Genomic DNA, 15308 nt, shown 5'->3' on the forward strand with positions numbered 1-15308 from the left:
ATGCTTGTGCTTCTAGTTCCGACAATGCAGTAATAACCAACAAGTAATCTAACTAACAATTCCAAAACTACTTTCTCATACACACAAGTGTAAGGGGATAAAGAATATGTACATAAAGATATATGGATGAGTGATGGTACAGAGCAGCATAGGCAAGATACAGTAGATGGTATCGAGTACAGTATATACATATGAGATGAGTATGTAAACAAAGTGGCATAGTTAAAGTGGCTAGTGATACATGTATTACATAAGGATGCAGTAGATGATATAGAGTACAGTATATACGTATACATATGAGATGAATAATGTAGGGTATGTAAACATTATATTAGGTAGCATTGTTTAAAGTGGCTAGTGATATATTTTACATTTCCCATCAATTCCCATTATTAAAGTGGCTGGAGTTGAGTCAGTGTGTTGGCAGCAGCCACTCAATGTTAGTGGTGGCTGTTTAATGGCCTTGAGATAGAAGCTGTTTTTCAGTCCCTCGGTCCCTGTTTGATGCACCTGTACTGACCTCGCCTTCTGGATGATAGCAGGGTGAACAGGCAGTGGCTCGGGTGGTTGTTGTCCTTGATGATCTTTATGGCCTTCCTGTAACATCGGGTGGTGTAGGTGTCCTGGAGGGCAGGTAGTTTGCCCCCGGTGATGCGTTGTGCAGACCTCACTACCCTCTGGAGAGCCTTACGGTTGTGGGCGGAGCAGTTGCCGTACCAGGCGGTGATACAGCCCGACAGGATGCTCTCGATTATGCCTCTGTAGAAGTTTGTGAGTGCTTTTGGTGACAAGCCGAATTTCTTCAGCCTCCTGAGGTTGAAGAGGCGCTGCTGCGCCTTCTTCACGATGCTGTCTGTGTGAGTGGACCAATTCAGTTTGTCTGTGATGTGTATGCCGAGGAACTTAAAACTTACTACCCTCTCCACTACTGTTCCATCGATGTGGATAGGGGGGTGTTCCCTCTGCTGTTTCCTGAAGTCCACAATCATCTCCTTAGTTTTGTTGACGTTGAGTGTGAGGTTATTTTCCTGACACCACACTCCGAGGGCCCTCACCTCCTCCCTGTAGGCCGTCTCGTCATTGTTGGTAATCAAGCCTACCACTGTTGTGTCGTCCGCAAACTTGATGATTGAGTTGGAGGCGTGCGTGGCCATTGCAGTCGTGGGTGAACAGGGAATACAGGAGAGGGCTCAGAACGCACCCTTGTGGGGCCCCAGTGTTGAGGATCAGCGGGGTGGAGATGTTGTTGCCTACCCTCACCACCTGGGGGCGGCCCGCCAGGAAGTCCAGTACCCAGTTGCACAGGGCGGGGTCGAGACCCAGGGTCTCGAGCTTGATGACGAGCTTGGAGGGTACTATGGTGTTGAATGCCGAGCTGTAGTCGATGAACAGCATTCTCACATAGGTATTCCCCTTGTCCAGATGGGTTAGGGCAGTGTGCAGTGTGGTTGAGATTGCATCGTCTGTGGACCTATTTGGGCGGTAAGCAAATTGGAGTGGGTCTAGGGTGTCAGGTAGGGTGGAGGTGATATGGTCCTTGACTAGTCTCTCAAAGCACTTCATGATGACGGAAGTGAGTGCTACGGGGCGGTAGTCTTTTAGCTCAGTTACCTTAGCTTTCTTGGGAACAGGAACAATGGTGGCCCTCTTGAAGCATGTGGGAACAGCAGACTGGTATAGGGATTGATTGAATATGTCCGTAAACACACCGGCCAGCTGGTCTGCGCATGCTCTGAGGGCGCGGCTGGGGATGCCGTCTGGGACTGCAGCTTTGCGAGGGTTAACACGTTTAAATGTTTTACTCACCTCGGCTGCAGTGAAGGAGAGTCCGCATGTTTTCGTTGCAGGCCGTGTCAGTGGCACTGTATTGTCCTCAAAGCGGGCAAAAAAGTGATTTAGTCTGCCTGGGAGCAAGACGTCCTGGTCCGTGACTGGGCTGGTTTTCTTCTTGTAGTCTGTGATTGACTGTAGACCCTGCCACATACCTCTTGTGTCTGAGCCGTTGAATTGAGATTCTACTTTGTCTCTATACTGACGCTTAGCTTGTTTGATAGCCTTGCGGAGGGAATAGCTGCACTGTTTGTATTCGGTCATGTTACCGGTCACCTTGCCCTGATTAAAAGCAGTGGTTCGCGCTTTCAGTTTCACGCGAATGCTGCCATCAATCCACGGTTTCTGGTTAGGGAATGTTTTAATCGTTGCTATGGGAATGACATCTTCAACGCACGTTCTAATGAACTCGCACACCGAATCAGCGTATTCGTCAATGTTGTTATCTGACGCAATACGAAACATATCCCAGTCCACGTGATGGAAGCAGTCTTGGAGTGTGGAATCAGCGTGGAAGCTTCTTGTTTTAGTTTCTGTCTGTAGGCAGGGATCAGCAAAATGGAGTCGTGGTCAGCTTTTCCGAAAGGAGAGCGGGGCAGGGCCTTATATGCGTTGCGTAAGTTAGAATAACAATGATCCAAGGTTTTTCCAGCCCTGGTTGCGCAATCGATATGCTGATACAATTTAGGGAGTCTTGTTTTCAGATTAACCTTGTTAAAATACCCAGCTACAATGAATGCAGCCTCAGGATTTATGGCAAAGAGTCAAATAAAGTTCGTTCAGAGCCATCGATGTGTCTGCTTGGGGGGGAATATATACGGCTGTGATTATAATCAAAGAGAATTCTCTTGGTAGATAATGCGGTCGACATTTGATTGTGAGGAATTCTAAATCAGGTGAACAGAAGGATTTGAGTTCCTGTATGTTTCTGTGATCACACCACGTCTCGTTAGCCATAAGGCATACGCCCCCGCCCCTCTTCTTACCAGAAAGATGTTTGTTTCTGTCGGCGCGATGCGTGGAGAAGCCCGCTGGCTGCACCGCCGCCGATAGCGTCTCTCCAGTGAGCCATGTTTCCGTGAAGCAAAGAACGTTACAGTCTCTGATGTCCCTCTGGAATGCTACCCTTGCTCGGATTTCATCAACCTTGTTGTCAAGAGACTGGACATTGGCGAGAAGAATGCTAGGGAGTGGTGCACGATGTGCCCGTCTCCGGAGTCTGACCAGAAGACCGCCTCGTTTCCCTCTTTTACGGAGTCGTTTTTTTGGGTCGCCGGCTGGGATCCATTCCGTTGTCCTGGTTGAAAGGCAGAACACAGGATCCGCTTTGCGAAAATCATATTCTTGGTTGTACTGATGGTGAGTTGACGCTGATCTTATATTCAGTAGTTCTTCTCGACTGTATGTAATGAAACCTAAGATGACCTGGGGTACTAATGTAAGAAATAACACCTAAAAAAACAAAAAACTGCATAGTTTCCTAGGAACACGAAGCGAGGCGGCCATCTCTGTCGGCGCCATGGCAACATAGCCATTCTTGAACATGGGGTGAGACAGTCTTACTAATTTGTAAATAAAGCCAGTTTTATTTATTTATTTCCGTTTTTAGAAGGAGAGAAACCAAAATCCCACCATTGCCTCATGTGTCTCCCGGTCACGGCCGGCACGGGTATCAAACCAGTATCTGTAGCAAAGCAATTTGCACTCCGATGCAGTGTCTTAGACCGCTGCGCCACTCTGGTGCTGTTTCAACATGAACGGTCGGGAGCTGGCTAGAGTACTATAGTAAGGGCTTAATAATACTAACGTTTCCACACCCTAATTGTAGTCTAAGTGCACAATTATCAGTTTCTATTTGGTTTCTGTCACCCATTCATTGTCAGTTATAGACACAGTAGCAGCCTTGGGACCCAAAAGCATAATCAGTGCTCTAACTCCTTCTTGCGCTGGTCTGGAGCAATTAAGTAGTGACGCAGGGTAAAGTACTAAACCACAAATTACCCAAAGTCCCAGAGCATAATTGCAAAACTTTTAGTTTAACAACCACTGTATACACCATATCGCGTTACTCCAAGTTTACTTCGATATGATGGATATTATATCAATATTTTGCGCATCAAAGCGTTTCCACCGCTATTTTGAGCATTATTAATTTACAGACACAAAAAGATCCCACCACGTTGAATGAACAAATCGTCTGCATTTATAAAATTGTACCGAACCTTCCTGTTTCTATCACAGCTGTCGTGATTATTTTTTATATGACTCTACTCGCATAAAAACTGGATGGAAACTTGGTTAGCGAGAAAGAGAGCTAGCGAGAGAGGAATGGTGAGCTAGTGAAAGCGATGGAGGGAGAAAGCTAGGGAGAGTGTGGGGAGATGGGGAGGAGACAGAACTCTCGCCGGGGGAATGTGGCACACGACTGCAGATTTTGGCCGGCTGGCCTCGTAGACATTTTCAATAAATCGTTGTCCTGTCAGACTGGCTTCGGACTGAGCTTTGGTCTATCCGAGGGGATGGTACCAGGAGGGAAAAACGCTCAGGGACTCCCTGTCACCCATTCCCCCACAGGGAAAACTAAAGAGGTATGACTGACTAGAAAACCCATGTTGAATTACCTAATTGGTCATGACTATGGTTAGGGGATTGGTTAAGTTTATGGTTAGAGTTTAGCCGCACACTTCCTCCAAGCCTTTCCCTCCAACCTTCCTCCTTATTGCCTCCATCCATCCCCCTCTGCAAACCTCCCTCCCTCCATCAATCCACCTTCCATACCCCATTGATCATCCATCCTAACATTCCACCCCCTTCCAGCCCTCTCTACCCCTTCATCATACACTACTGAGCGACAGCAAAAAACTTGAATGCACATGCGCACACACACGCAGAATGGGGAGGCACCGAATTAGCCTTACCTGGTGACTTCTTCTCCCAGCATGCTCTTGGGGGTTGGCGAGTAGTGTCCTGACGGGGCCTCAGGGGGAAGGGGCTGGCCCAGGTAGCTGGGAGGGCTGATATGGTTCTCCATGTGTTGGGAGTAGGCTGATAGAGAGAAAGAAAACCCAGCTCAGACGGAGTAGCTAACAAGAAACTTAACCTAAACTCCACCAACACCAACCAAATACAGCGAGGTAATTACCTAGTGCACTGCCGGAAGAGAAAAGCTGACCGACAGGGTATTTGTCCACCTCCGAACAAGGCCCCGGATGCTGATAGCGTTTTCTAAGATATTATGTCTGTGAAACAGTATATCAACACATACAATCCCACTCTGTGCCGAATGCAGTGGGTGAATGAGGCTCCTGTCTCGGCATCTCTCGCTCACCTCTGTCTCTCTGTGCATTGAGGCTACTGTTACCCATGTGATTGCGTGAGGCAAGACCTTGAGGGGGTAATTCGGTAATGCAACCCAGATCCGACATCTGGGAAGGGGACAGTGTGTGCAAGTGCCTGAAAACAACCAACTGTAACACTGTGTAAAATGCAGTGGTGTAAAGTAAGTAAAAATACTTTAAAGTAGGTTTTGGGGTATCTGTACTTCACTATTTTTTATTTTTGGCAACTTGTAATTCACTACATTCCTAAAGAAAATAATCTACATTTTACTCCATTTATTATCACTGACACATAAAAGTATTCGTTACATTTTGACAAGAAAATTGTCCAATTCACACACTTCTCAAGAGAACCTTCCCTGCTCATCCCTACTGCCTCTGATCTGGCGGACTCACTAAACACAAATGCTTTGTTTGTAAATTATGTCTGAGTGTTGGTGTGGCCCTGGCTATCATCAATAAAAATAAAATAATCGGACAGTCTGGTTTAATATAAGGAATTTGAAATAATTTATACATTTACTTTCGGTTCTGAAGTACATTTTAGCAATTCCATTTACTTTTGATACTTAAGTATATTTAAAACCAAATACTTAGACTTTTACTCAAGCAGTATTTACTGGGTGACTCACTTTTACTTGAGTCATTTTCTATTAAGGTATCTTTCCTTTTACTCAAGTATGACTAATGAGTACTTTTTCCACCACTGGTAAAATGGCCTGTTTCCGAGTGTGTACTTGCAAGTCAGAATATCTTTAATGATCAGAAGTAGAAGCTCAGTACAGAGAAGTCAGAATTAAAAACAAAGCTTGACCAGTCGGCTCCGGAAGGTCAAGGATCTGTACACATGCCTCTAACACCTTGTCTATTTTCCTCATATCACACCCCAGATCAGCTCAACAGGCCTATAACCTAGTTCATACATTAAAAAATAAATAAATAATAATTATAAAGTTAATGGAATCTATATTCATACAATCAATTAAAGTTCCAATATTAAATTGAACACACTTAAAACAATAAATGAAAAAACGATAATTTCAACAAATTAGATCAAATGTTATCAAAGACCATAAAACAAAGGCATCATGGATTAAAGGACAAGCTAAAAAGGCTGGTTGACAAATGGAATTAACACCTCAAGCAGTTTCACAGTACAATACAAGGTTCCATATCAAAAACTGATCAAATGTATAAAAAATACCACACACTTTATAAAATAAACAATTATGAATAATCAAAGATTTTTTACCACTACAATTTAAAAAATAAACATTAGCTTTTTGCTCTCAAATTCTCATTGCTAGGATACTTGATTTTTCATAGTTTCATCTCCAAGCATCCTAATGCCTAAAAAGCAGCTATGCTTGAAACTGGTACTACCATAGTCAATGTCTCTGTAGTACTGGCAAACTGCACTTTATACTGACAATATGCACAGAGCTTCAATTATCTGAACTGGAATGAGCTGTGCTCCAAAATGGCGCCGACAGACATGGCAGCTCTGCTTCTAGCTCCTAAGCAACTTTGTAGTATTTCGTTTTTTTGTGTGTTATTTCTTAAATTATTAGCCCAGAATGTTTTTTTTTGTGTTATTACATACAGCCGGAAAAAACTGCTGGATATCAGAGCGGCGGTAACTCACCAGCATTACAACCAGAAATAAGACTTTCCTGAATTGGATCCTTTGTTCGTACCCCCCCCCCCCCCCCCTCTGCGAAATTGAACTTATCACAGAGGCTGCGCCAAGACCCCACCGGCGGAGAATAGGTATTCAGAGTGGACTTCTAGTCCGACTCAGGAGGCAAACACCATCCACCGCTTCAGAGTATATTACTCGCCAAGGTTCAGTCCCTGGACAATAAAGTAGACGAGCTCAGAGCGAGGATCTCCTTCCAGAGACATAAGGCACTGTAACATACTCTGTTTCACGGAATCATGGCTCTCTCCGGATATACTGTCCCTGTCCATACAGCCAGCTGGGTTCTCAATACATTGTGCAGACAGGAATAAAGAACTCTCCAGTAAGAAGAAAGGCAGAGGTGCATGTTTCATGATTAACTACTCATGGTGTGATTGTGATAACGTACAGGAACTCAAGTAGTTTTGTTCACACGAACTAGAATGCCTTAAATGCCAACCATGTTACCTCCCAAGATAATTATCTTTGGTTAAAGTCACAGCCGTGTATATTCCAACTCAAGCTGATACCACAACGGCCCTTAAGGAACTACACTGGACATTTTGTAGCTGAGGATTTCAACAAAGCAAATTTGAGGAAAACATTACCAAAGTTCTATCATCACATTGCCTGTAGTACAGTGGTTCGTCCTTTAAAAGCTGCAGAGTACTGCAGGACAGCTTCCGTGGTAAGGCAGAATTATATGGCACGTTATTTAAGTGCAAACCACTGGTACCATTAATGCTAGTTAGTGCTAGTTTGACCACCAGAGGACATTTTTGAGAAGCATTTGATAGCCTTCAATAGTGGCTGTAATAGAGAATTTAGTTTTTTTTTTTTTAGTAAGAACATAGTACAGCTGAAGTCGGAAGTTTACATACACCTTGGCCCTTTAAACTTAATCCTAGTAAAAATTCCCTGTTTTAGGTCAGTTAGGATCACCACTTTATTTTAAGAATGTGAAATGTCAGAATGAGATAATTATTTATTTCAGCTTTTATTTCTTTCATCACATTCCCAGTGTGTCAGAAGTTTACGTTCTCAATTAGTAGTTGGTAGCATTGCCTTTAAATTGTTTAACTTGGGTCAAACGTTTCGGGTAGCCTTCCACAAGCGTCCCACAAAAGTTGGGTGAATTTTGGCCCATTCCTCATGACAGAGCTGTTGTAACTGAGTCAGGTTTGTAGGCCTCCTTGCTCGCACACGTCTTTTCAGTTCTGCCCACACATTTTCTATGGGATTGATGTCAGGGGTTTGTGATGGCCACTCCAATACCTTGACTTTGTTGTCCTTCAGCCATTTTGCCACAACTTTGGAAGTGTGCTTGGGGTCATTGTCCATTTGGAAGACCCATTTGCGACCAAGCTTTAACTTCCTGCCTGACTGACGTCTTGAGATGTTGCTTCAATATATCCACAGCAATTTACTACCTCACGATGCCATTTATTTTGTGAAGTGCACCAGTACCTACTGCAGCAAAGCACCCCCACAACATGATGCTGCCACCCCGTGCTTCACGGTTGGGATGGTGTTCTTCGGCTTGCAAGCATCCCCCTTTTTCCTCCAAACAGAACAATGGTCATTATGGCCAAACAGTTCTATTTTTGTTTCATCAGACCAAAGGACATTTCTCCAAAAAGTACGAGCTTTGTCCTCATGTGCAGTTGCAAACGGTAGTCTGGCTTTTTTATGGAGGTTTTGGAACAGTGGCTTCTTCCTTGATGAGTGGCATGTCAGGTTTTGTTGATATAGGACTTGTTTTACTGTGGATATAGATACTTTTGTACCTGTTTACTCCAAAATCTTCACAAGGTCCTTTGCTGTTGTTCTGGGATTTATTTGCACTTTTCGCACCAAAGTACATTCATCTCTAGGAGACAGAACGAGTTTCCTTCCTGAGCGGGATGACGGCTGTGTGGTCCCATGGTGTTTAAACTTGCGTACTATTGTTTGTACAGATGAACAGATGAACGGTTGGAAATTGCTCCCAAGGATGAACCAGACTTGTGGAGGCCTACAATTTTTTTTATGAGGTCTTGGCTGATTTCTTTTGATTTTCCCATGATGTCAAGCAAAGAGGTACTGAGTTTCAAAGTAGGCCTTGAAATACATCCACTGGTACACCTCCAATTGACTCAAATGATGTCAATTAGCCTATCAGAAGCTTCTAAGCCATGACATCATTTTCTGAAATTTTGCATTTAGACAGCTGCGCCACTGGGGAGGCCCCATCCAGGTCAGGATAACCAAAACATTTCTTTATTAAAGACTATCAGAAAGAATGTTGGTACTTATTTTGATCCAAAGCCATGAATGAGTGAGTCACTCAGCTTTATGTAGGTGTCATCAACTTGATAATATATAATGATATTTTGGATATATTTTGTATTTCCAAAAAACAAAAAACTGAGCGATTGTAATCTGAATAAAGGCTTTTAGAGGGAGAGAAACGCTGGGCCAATTGTGCGCCGCCCTATGGGACTCCCAATCACAGTCGGATTTGTGATACATATTATTATTAAAGGTACTGCATAGATGTAAACATATATTTTTTAGCAAGTGGCAGCACTTGTATAGCCTAAGAAAGTAGCAGAAATATGCAGAAGTAGTTTTGAATGCATTTTATTGAAGGGAAACAATAACAGTCTTCAACTTTTTTGGGCAAGATAGTGATATATTCTTATATACAGTACAATAAGGAATTCAACTACAAAATACTAGTCTTCCCCCATTTGTTTAACCATTGCCCATACCCATAAGGTGTGTAAACAACAACAAATAAGAATAAAATAAGATAAGATACAAAACGTGACGAACATAAATCAATCAACTCTAATTAGCAGATTAGGACAGTATGTGTGCGCGCATTTCTCACATGTACAAGCACATAGTACTTGTTTTACAGTCCTTCTTTGGGGGACATAATTGGCATCTCATCCTCTTGCCTGACCCAGCTGCAGCCTCAGGTGGATCAGGAAAAGATTCAGCCCCCTGAACAGCTTTCACAAGAGCTGCAGAGGATGCTATGAAGGGGAGGCACTCCCTTCTTTGAATGTATGGGGTTACAAGTACCTTTCCCAGCTGCTCCAGGAACATCCTCCTCTTGATCTGCTGGTCAGGCATCCAGGTAGGGTTGATCTTGTTCTATATCACGAAGACATTGTAAGAGGACACATCAATGATGTTATGGAAGCTGACCAGGGGCCAGCTGGCAGTCAACATCCTGCAGCTGTAAGTTCCAATCACTTTGTTCAGGTTGTCCACGCCTCCTTTGTTGTGGTTGTAGTCCAGGATGATGGCTGGCTTCCTGTCCTCACGATCACTGTTCACAGATACCTCCTCCTCAAAATCATTGTTCTCCTATTCCTCCTGGACATCTGAAAAAATCAGATCTATGACCTGTTGGGCACTGAAACGTGCCCTCATGGCTTCGGCAAAGAGAGAACTGGGGGGACTGTCATCTGCAGCACATTTATAGTCTGACCACTTTTCCCTTTTTTAATTTTAGTTTTTGAAATAAGTTATTTTTTTTAAATTTCACTTCACCAAATTGGACTATTTTGTGTACGTCCAGTATATGAAATCCAAATAAAAATCTTTGTAAATTATAGTTGTAATGCAACACAATAGGAAAAAATCCAAGGGGGAATGAATAATTTGGAATGGCACTGCATCATACACTGCATTTGAGGAACAATGGGAAAGTAGTTTTGCTTTTAAAGTTGATAAACTTCAATACTCACTTTTGAGAAAATGGCATTTTAATGTTTTGGTACCTACTGGAGAGCTCTCCTTTGTCTAAACACATTCATGCACCATTTCTTCACCCTCTTAAGCCAGCGTCACCCATCTCTTTAACGATTCACATGTGAGGTCATGTGCTAAACACTGAGTAGTGTAGTAAGATTAAGACTAAAAGTGGTAAAAGTAGTAGCCTACAATAAGGAACAATTCCAGGTAAACAGAAAGTGTCCAGATAAAAATATTAGATGACGCTTACCCAGACACACCTGTCTAAATTGATGCGTCATGTGAAAGAAATGCAATAAATCTCATCCACATATTGCTACGTGGATGGGTCTCTACAGAAGGTGTAAACGGCACAGCCAAATGGTTACTTGCATAGTAGCAAAATCAGAAACAGATAGTGTCAATATAAAGAAAATAATATACAGTATGTACAATAAAATATCAATAACAATATCAGTGATAGATGAGGCCGTTATATGCAGTTATCACAATTCAGGTCCACACGTTTCCCCAAATCCTTTGTTGGTGAAGAACTGGTGCATGTAGTTGATAACTGCGCTGCTGCCTTTGCTTGATGACATGCCTTCATCAATCAAGTGGTTGACTTGTTATATTCCTTCACAGCAGACCTCAAACAAGCCACACGTGCGAGGAGTTAAAAAGTAGATGGGACTTTGCTGCATAGGGTCAGAAGGATAGTGCACCTGCAAACAACAAAATAACATCAAGGTAAGTTAATGAAAAGAAAATGTAATGTAAAACGTTGATGCATTTTTTAATGCATCATTATCAGGTAAGTTTCACTTACTTACAAATGTGCAGAGCAGCAGCACTGCATACCGAAACATCATCTTGGAAACTGGAAGTTAGAATGATAACACATAGCCCGTCTACACGTACCTCTGGAAAATACAGAAATAATATGAGATCAATAAAAGTAGTGCCAATCACATTGGTCAATTAAATAATCAAAACGTGTTTATGCTTTACCTACCAAGTGTTGTCATCGATTCCTTGTGGAGACGCAAAACTGCTGCTTTTGTCACAATGGGATGGCAGCAGCTTTCCACCAAAGTGTTCATGTCCTGGGTGGCATCCTGGTAATACTATTGCATTATCCTCTGCGTAGTTGTTGATGAAGTTCACCACTCGCTGCAAGTCCTCATGATTCAGGTGTAACCTGTGCTTGCTTGGGCTAGCTCTCTTTTTGATGGGAAGCCTTAGACCACTCTCCTTGTGTGACTGGTGGAGGAGAGTCAAGCGTGTTCTTCTGATGCTGAAAGACAAATTCCAGGTACAAATATTTTGGCATTATTATACATAGATAGTCGTAATCACCATCAGACACACCTGGCTAACTTGATGGGTCATGTAATCATCTGACGAAATGGAGTCTTGTTTAGACATGCTAGCTAAACAATGAACCATAATCTTAATCCATAGAGTACAAGCCATAGAAGCCAATTGTCATAGCTAGTTAAAGTTAACCAAATAGGTTCAATGTTAGCTAGTTTGCTAGCTAACATTAGGATATAATTAGCAATGCGAAATGGCATTCTGAAAAAACATTACTACACACAGATCATAAACATAATGTTAGCTAGCGAGCGAGCCAGCCATCTAATGTCAGCTAGCTAGCTAACAGTAAGCTTGAACTTGGGGTGTTTTGTTTAGACATGTAGCTAGCTAAACAATGAATCATAATCCTAATCCATAGAGTACTAGCAATACAAACCGATTATCATAGCTAGCTAAAGTTAACCAAATAGGTTCAACGTTAGCTAGTTAGCTAGCTAACATTAGGCTATAACTAGCAATGCGAAATGGCATTTTGAGATAACATTACTACACACATCATAAACATAACGTTAGCTGGGTGGTTAGCAAGCTAGCCATCTAATGTCAGCTAGCTAGCTAACAGTAAGGTGACAAAATTCAAAATGTATAATAACTGAAACTGTAGCTAGACTCTTACCCGTATACATAGATGAATGCTTCACGGCAGACTGCAACCCCTTTCATTAAATAAGACGTCCTGTGTCCATTTCCGTTGCTTGGCCCATTGTTGTGTCAAGTCACTCTGGTTCACACTAACCGTGTGCAATGCCATAAGAATTATCTTAAACTTTAGCCCTCACCAAAACTGACCATTTTACTTGCCCTAGAAGAGCTGGTTAGGCTGTTTTCATGTTATCCAGAGCGTTGGTGACTAACTGTGCTCCTGGCAACAATTGACTTATGCTTTTTGCTGACATTTACTGACCACCGGTCAAATTCAAACGGTGTTGAGCGTTCGTAAATTCATCAGTTATTCTGCACTCATACACACAGATCAGACTTCTCTAAAACAGCTGTTGCAGTGACTTTCTATTGAAATGGATACTTGCATAGTGGAGTCTTTTGTCAAATTTTACCACGCGGTACATAAAAAAAAAGCCACGTTAGACAGGATTACCTTCACATACTGACCAGCTCAAAGACAGAGGCATGCTATATGGCAGACCAATCCAAACTCATCTCGCGGTATGTCCAGCCCACTCATTATCTCAGCCAGTTTGTTATTAAGGCACATGAAAGTTCACATGTTCGAGAAGGCATTTCTGCCCCCCAAAAAACGTTTTGCTAAAAATGAAAAGTTTAGGTTCAAACGGCTCTCCTGTGAAGTAGTGACCCGCGACATAGGCTTAGTTTCCTGAAACGGGTCATATGTTCTGAGAATAACACTGACGTATAAAACGGACACGGTGACTGAAATCATCAGAAAGTGGAAAGGAGATATGGTTCCCACTGTGACTAATAAAACCTACCCAAACCAAAAATCGTTGCAGCATTCACGCAAAACTGAAAGGGTAAACCATCGTATTTAACCACGGCAAAGTGTAGTTATTCACACAGTAAGGCAATCAAACAGGTAAAACTTCAGTACAGAGAAAGTGTAGTCGCAAATCAATGGCAATTCAACGTATGTGGCAGGGTCTACAGACAATCACGGTTTACAAAGTGAAAACAAGCCATGTCGTGGACACCGATGTCTTGCTCCCAGACTGACCCTGCCCTTTGCAACTGGGTCCTGGAAGGTGACTGGGTCCTGAAGGTAGGTTACAACACTTCCACTACGCTGATCCTCAGCACAAGGGCCCCACAAGGGTGCGTGCTCAGCACCCTACTGTACTCCTTGATCACCCATGACTGTGTGGCCAGGAATGCCAAAAAACATCAAGGACATCAACCACCCGAGCCACGGCCTGTTCACCCCGTTATCATTCAGAAGGCGAGGTCAGTACAGGTGCATCAAAGCTGGGACCGAGAGACTGAAAAACAGCTTCTATCTCAGGGCCATCAGACTGTTAAATATCCATCACTATCCGGCTACCACCTGGTTACTCAACCTTGCACCTTAGAGGCCGCAGCCCTATGTACATAGACATGGAATCACTAGTCACTTTACTAATGTTTACACACTGCTTTACACATTTCATATGTATATACTGTATTCTACTGTATTTTATTCAATGCCACTGACATTGCTCGTCCTAATATTTATATATTTCTTAAATCCATTCTTTTACTTTTAGATTGGTGTGTATTTGTGTTGAATTGTTAAGACACTACTGCACTGCACAATTGCGCTACTTGCAATAACTTGGCTAAATAAGTGTACGTGACCAATACATTTGATTTTATTTAATGTGAAGACACTTTACAGCTCATCTCTGTCTTCACCTACTATGACAAACAGCTGTTTAGGGGCAGGCAAAATATTTGTATAACTTTTTTTTATTACATCAGAAATGTAACACTAATATATTCTCTCAAATTTGTCCACACCTGGATTGTGCAACATTTGCCTATTATTCTTTTCAAAAATCTTCAAGCTCTGTCAAATTGGTTGTTGATCATTGGTAGAAAACCATTTTCAGGTCTTGCCATAGATTTTCAAGTAGATTTAAAGTCAAAACTGTAACTCGCCCACTCAGGAACATTCACTGTGTTTTTGGTAAGCAACTCCAGTGTAGATTTGGAGTAGTGCTTTAGGTTATTGTTCTGCTGAAAGGTGAATTCATCTCCCAGTGACTGGTGGAATGCAGATAACCAGGTTTTCCTGTGCTTAGCTCCATTTCGTTTCTCTTTTATCCTGAAAAACTCCACCGTCCTTAACGATGACAAGCACACCCATAACATGATGCAGCCACCACTACGCTTGAAAATATGGAAAGTGGTACTCAGTAATGTGTTGAATTGGATTTGCCCCAAACATAACACTTTTAATTCAGGACAAAAAGTTAGTGCCTTTTTGTAAACAGGATGCATGTTTTGGAATATTTGGATTCTGTACAGGCTTCCTTTTCACTCTGTCAATTAAGTTAGTATTGTGGAGTAACTACAATGTGGTTGATCGATGCTCAGTTTTCTCCTATCACAGCCATTAAAATCGAACTGGTCCTGAAGGTACCATTGGCCTTATGGTGAAATCCCTGAGTGGTTTCCTTCCTCTCCAGCAACTAAGTTAGGAAGGACGCCTGTATCTGTAGTGAATGGATGTATTGATACACCATTCAAAGTAACTTCACCAATGATTAAAGGGATATTCAAATGTCTGCTTTTTTTGACCCATTTATCAACTGGTGCCCTTCTTTGCGAGGCATTGGAAAACCTCCCTGGTTTTTGTCATTGAATGTGTGCTTGAAATTCACTGCTCTACTGAGGGA

The 15308-nt window shown here is 42.4% G+C and overlaps 1 protein-coding gene and 1 long non-coding RNA gene across 27 annotated transcripts in view; both read right to left on the reverse strand.

The window, feature by feature from the left end:
* LOC139387551 (disks large homolog 1) overlaps positions 1-15308 on the reverse strand; it is a 262524-nt gene that overhangs the window by 70815 nt on the left and 176401 nt on the right. For all 26 annotated transcript variants that reach the window (XR_011629189.1, XM_071133865.1, XM_071133868.1 and 23 more), the window contains one exon: positions 4749-4875. Coding sequence is in view for 25 of the 26 variants with exons in the window: in XM_071133865.1 (XP_070989966.1) it covers positions 4749-4875 (127 nt within the window). In the remaining variant the exon portion in view is untranslated. The remainder of the gene's footprint in view (positions 1-4748; positions 4876-15308) is intronic.
* LOC139387553 (uncharacterized) lies at positions 7743-12326 on the reverse strand. The gene is made up of 3 exons (XR_011629190.1): positions 11594-12326; positions 11412-11501; positions 7743-11303 (listed from the first exon to the last, which is right to left on the reverse strand). It is a non-coding gene; the product is annotated as an uncharacterized lncRNA (long non-coding RNA).

Source organism: Oncorhynchus clarkii, chromosome 28 (assembly GCF_045791955.1).
Source record: "Oncorhynchus clarkii lewisi isolate Uvic-CL-2024 chromosome 28, UVic_Ocla_1.0, whole genome shotgun sequence".
Taxonomy (NCBI): domain Eukaryota; kingdom Metazoa; phylum Chordata; class Actinopteri; order Salmoniformes; family Salmonidae; genus Oncorhynchus; species Oncorhynchus clarkii.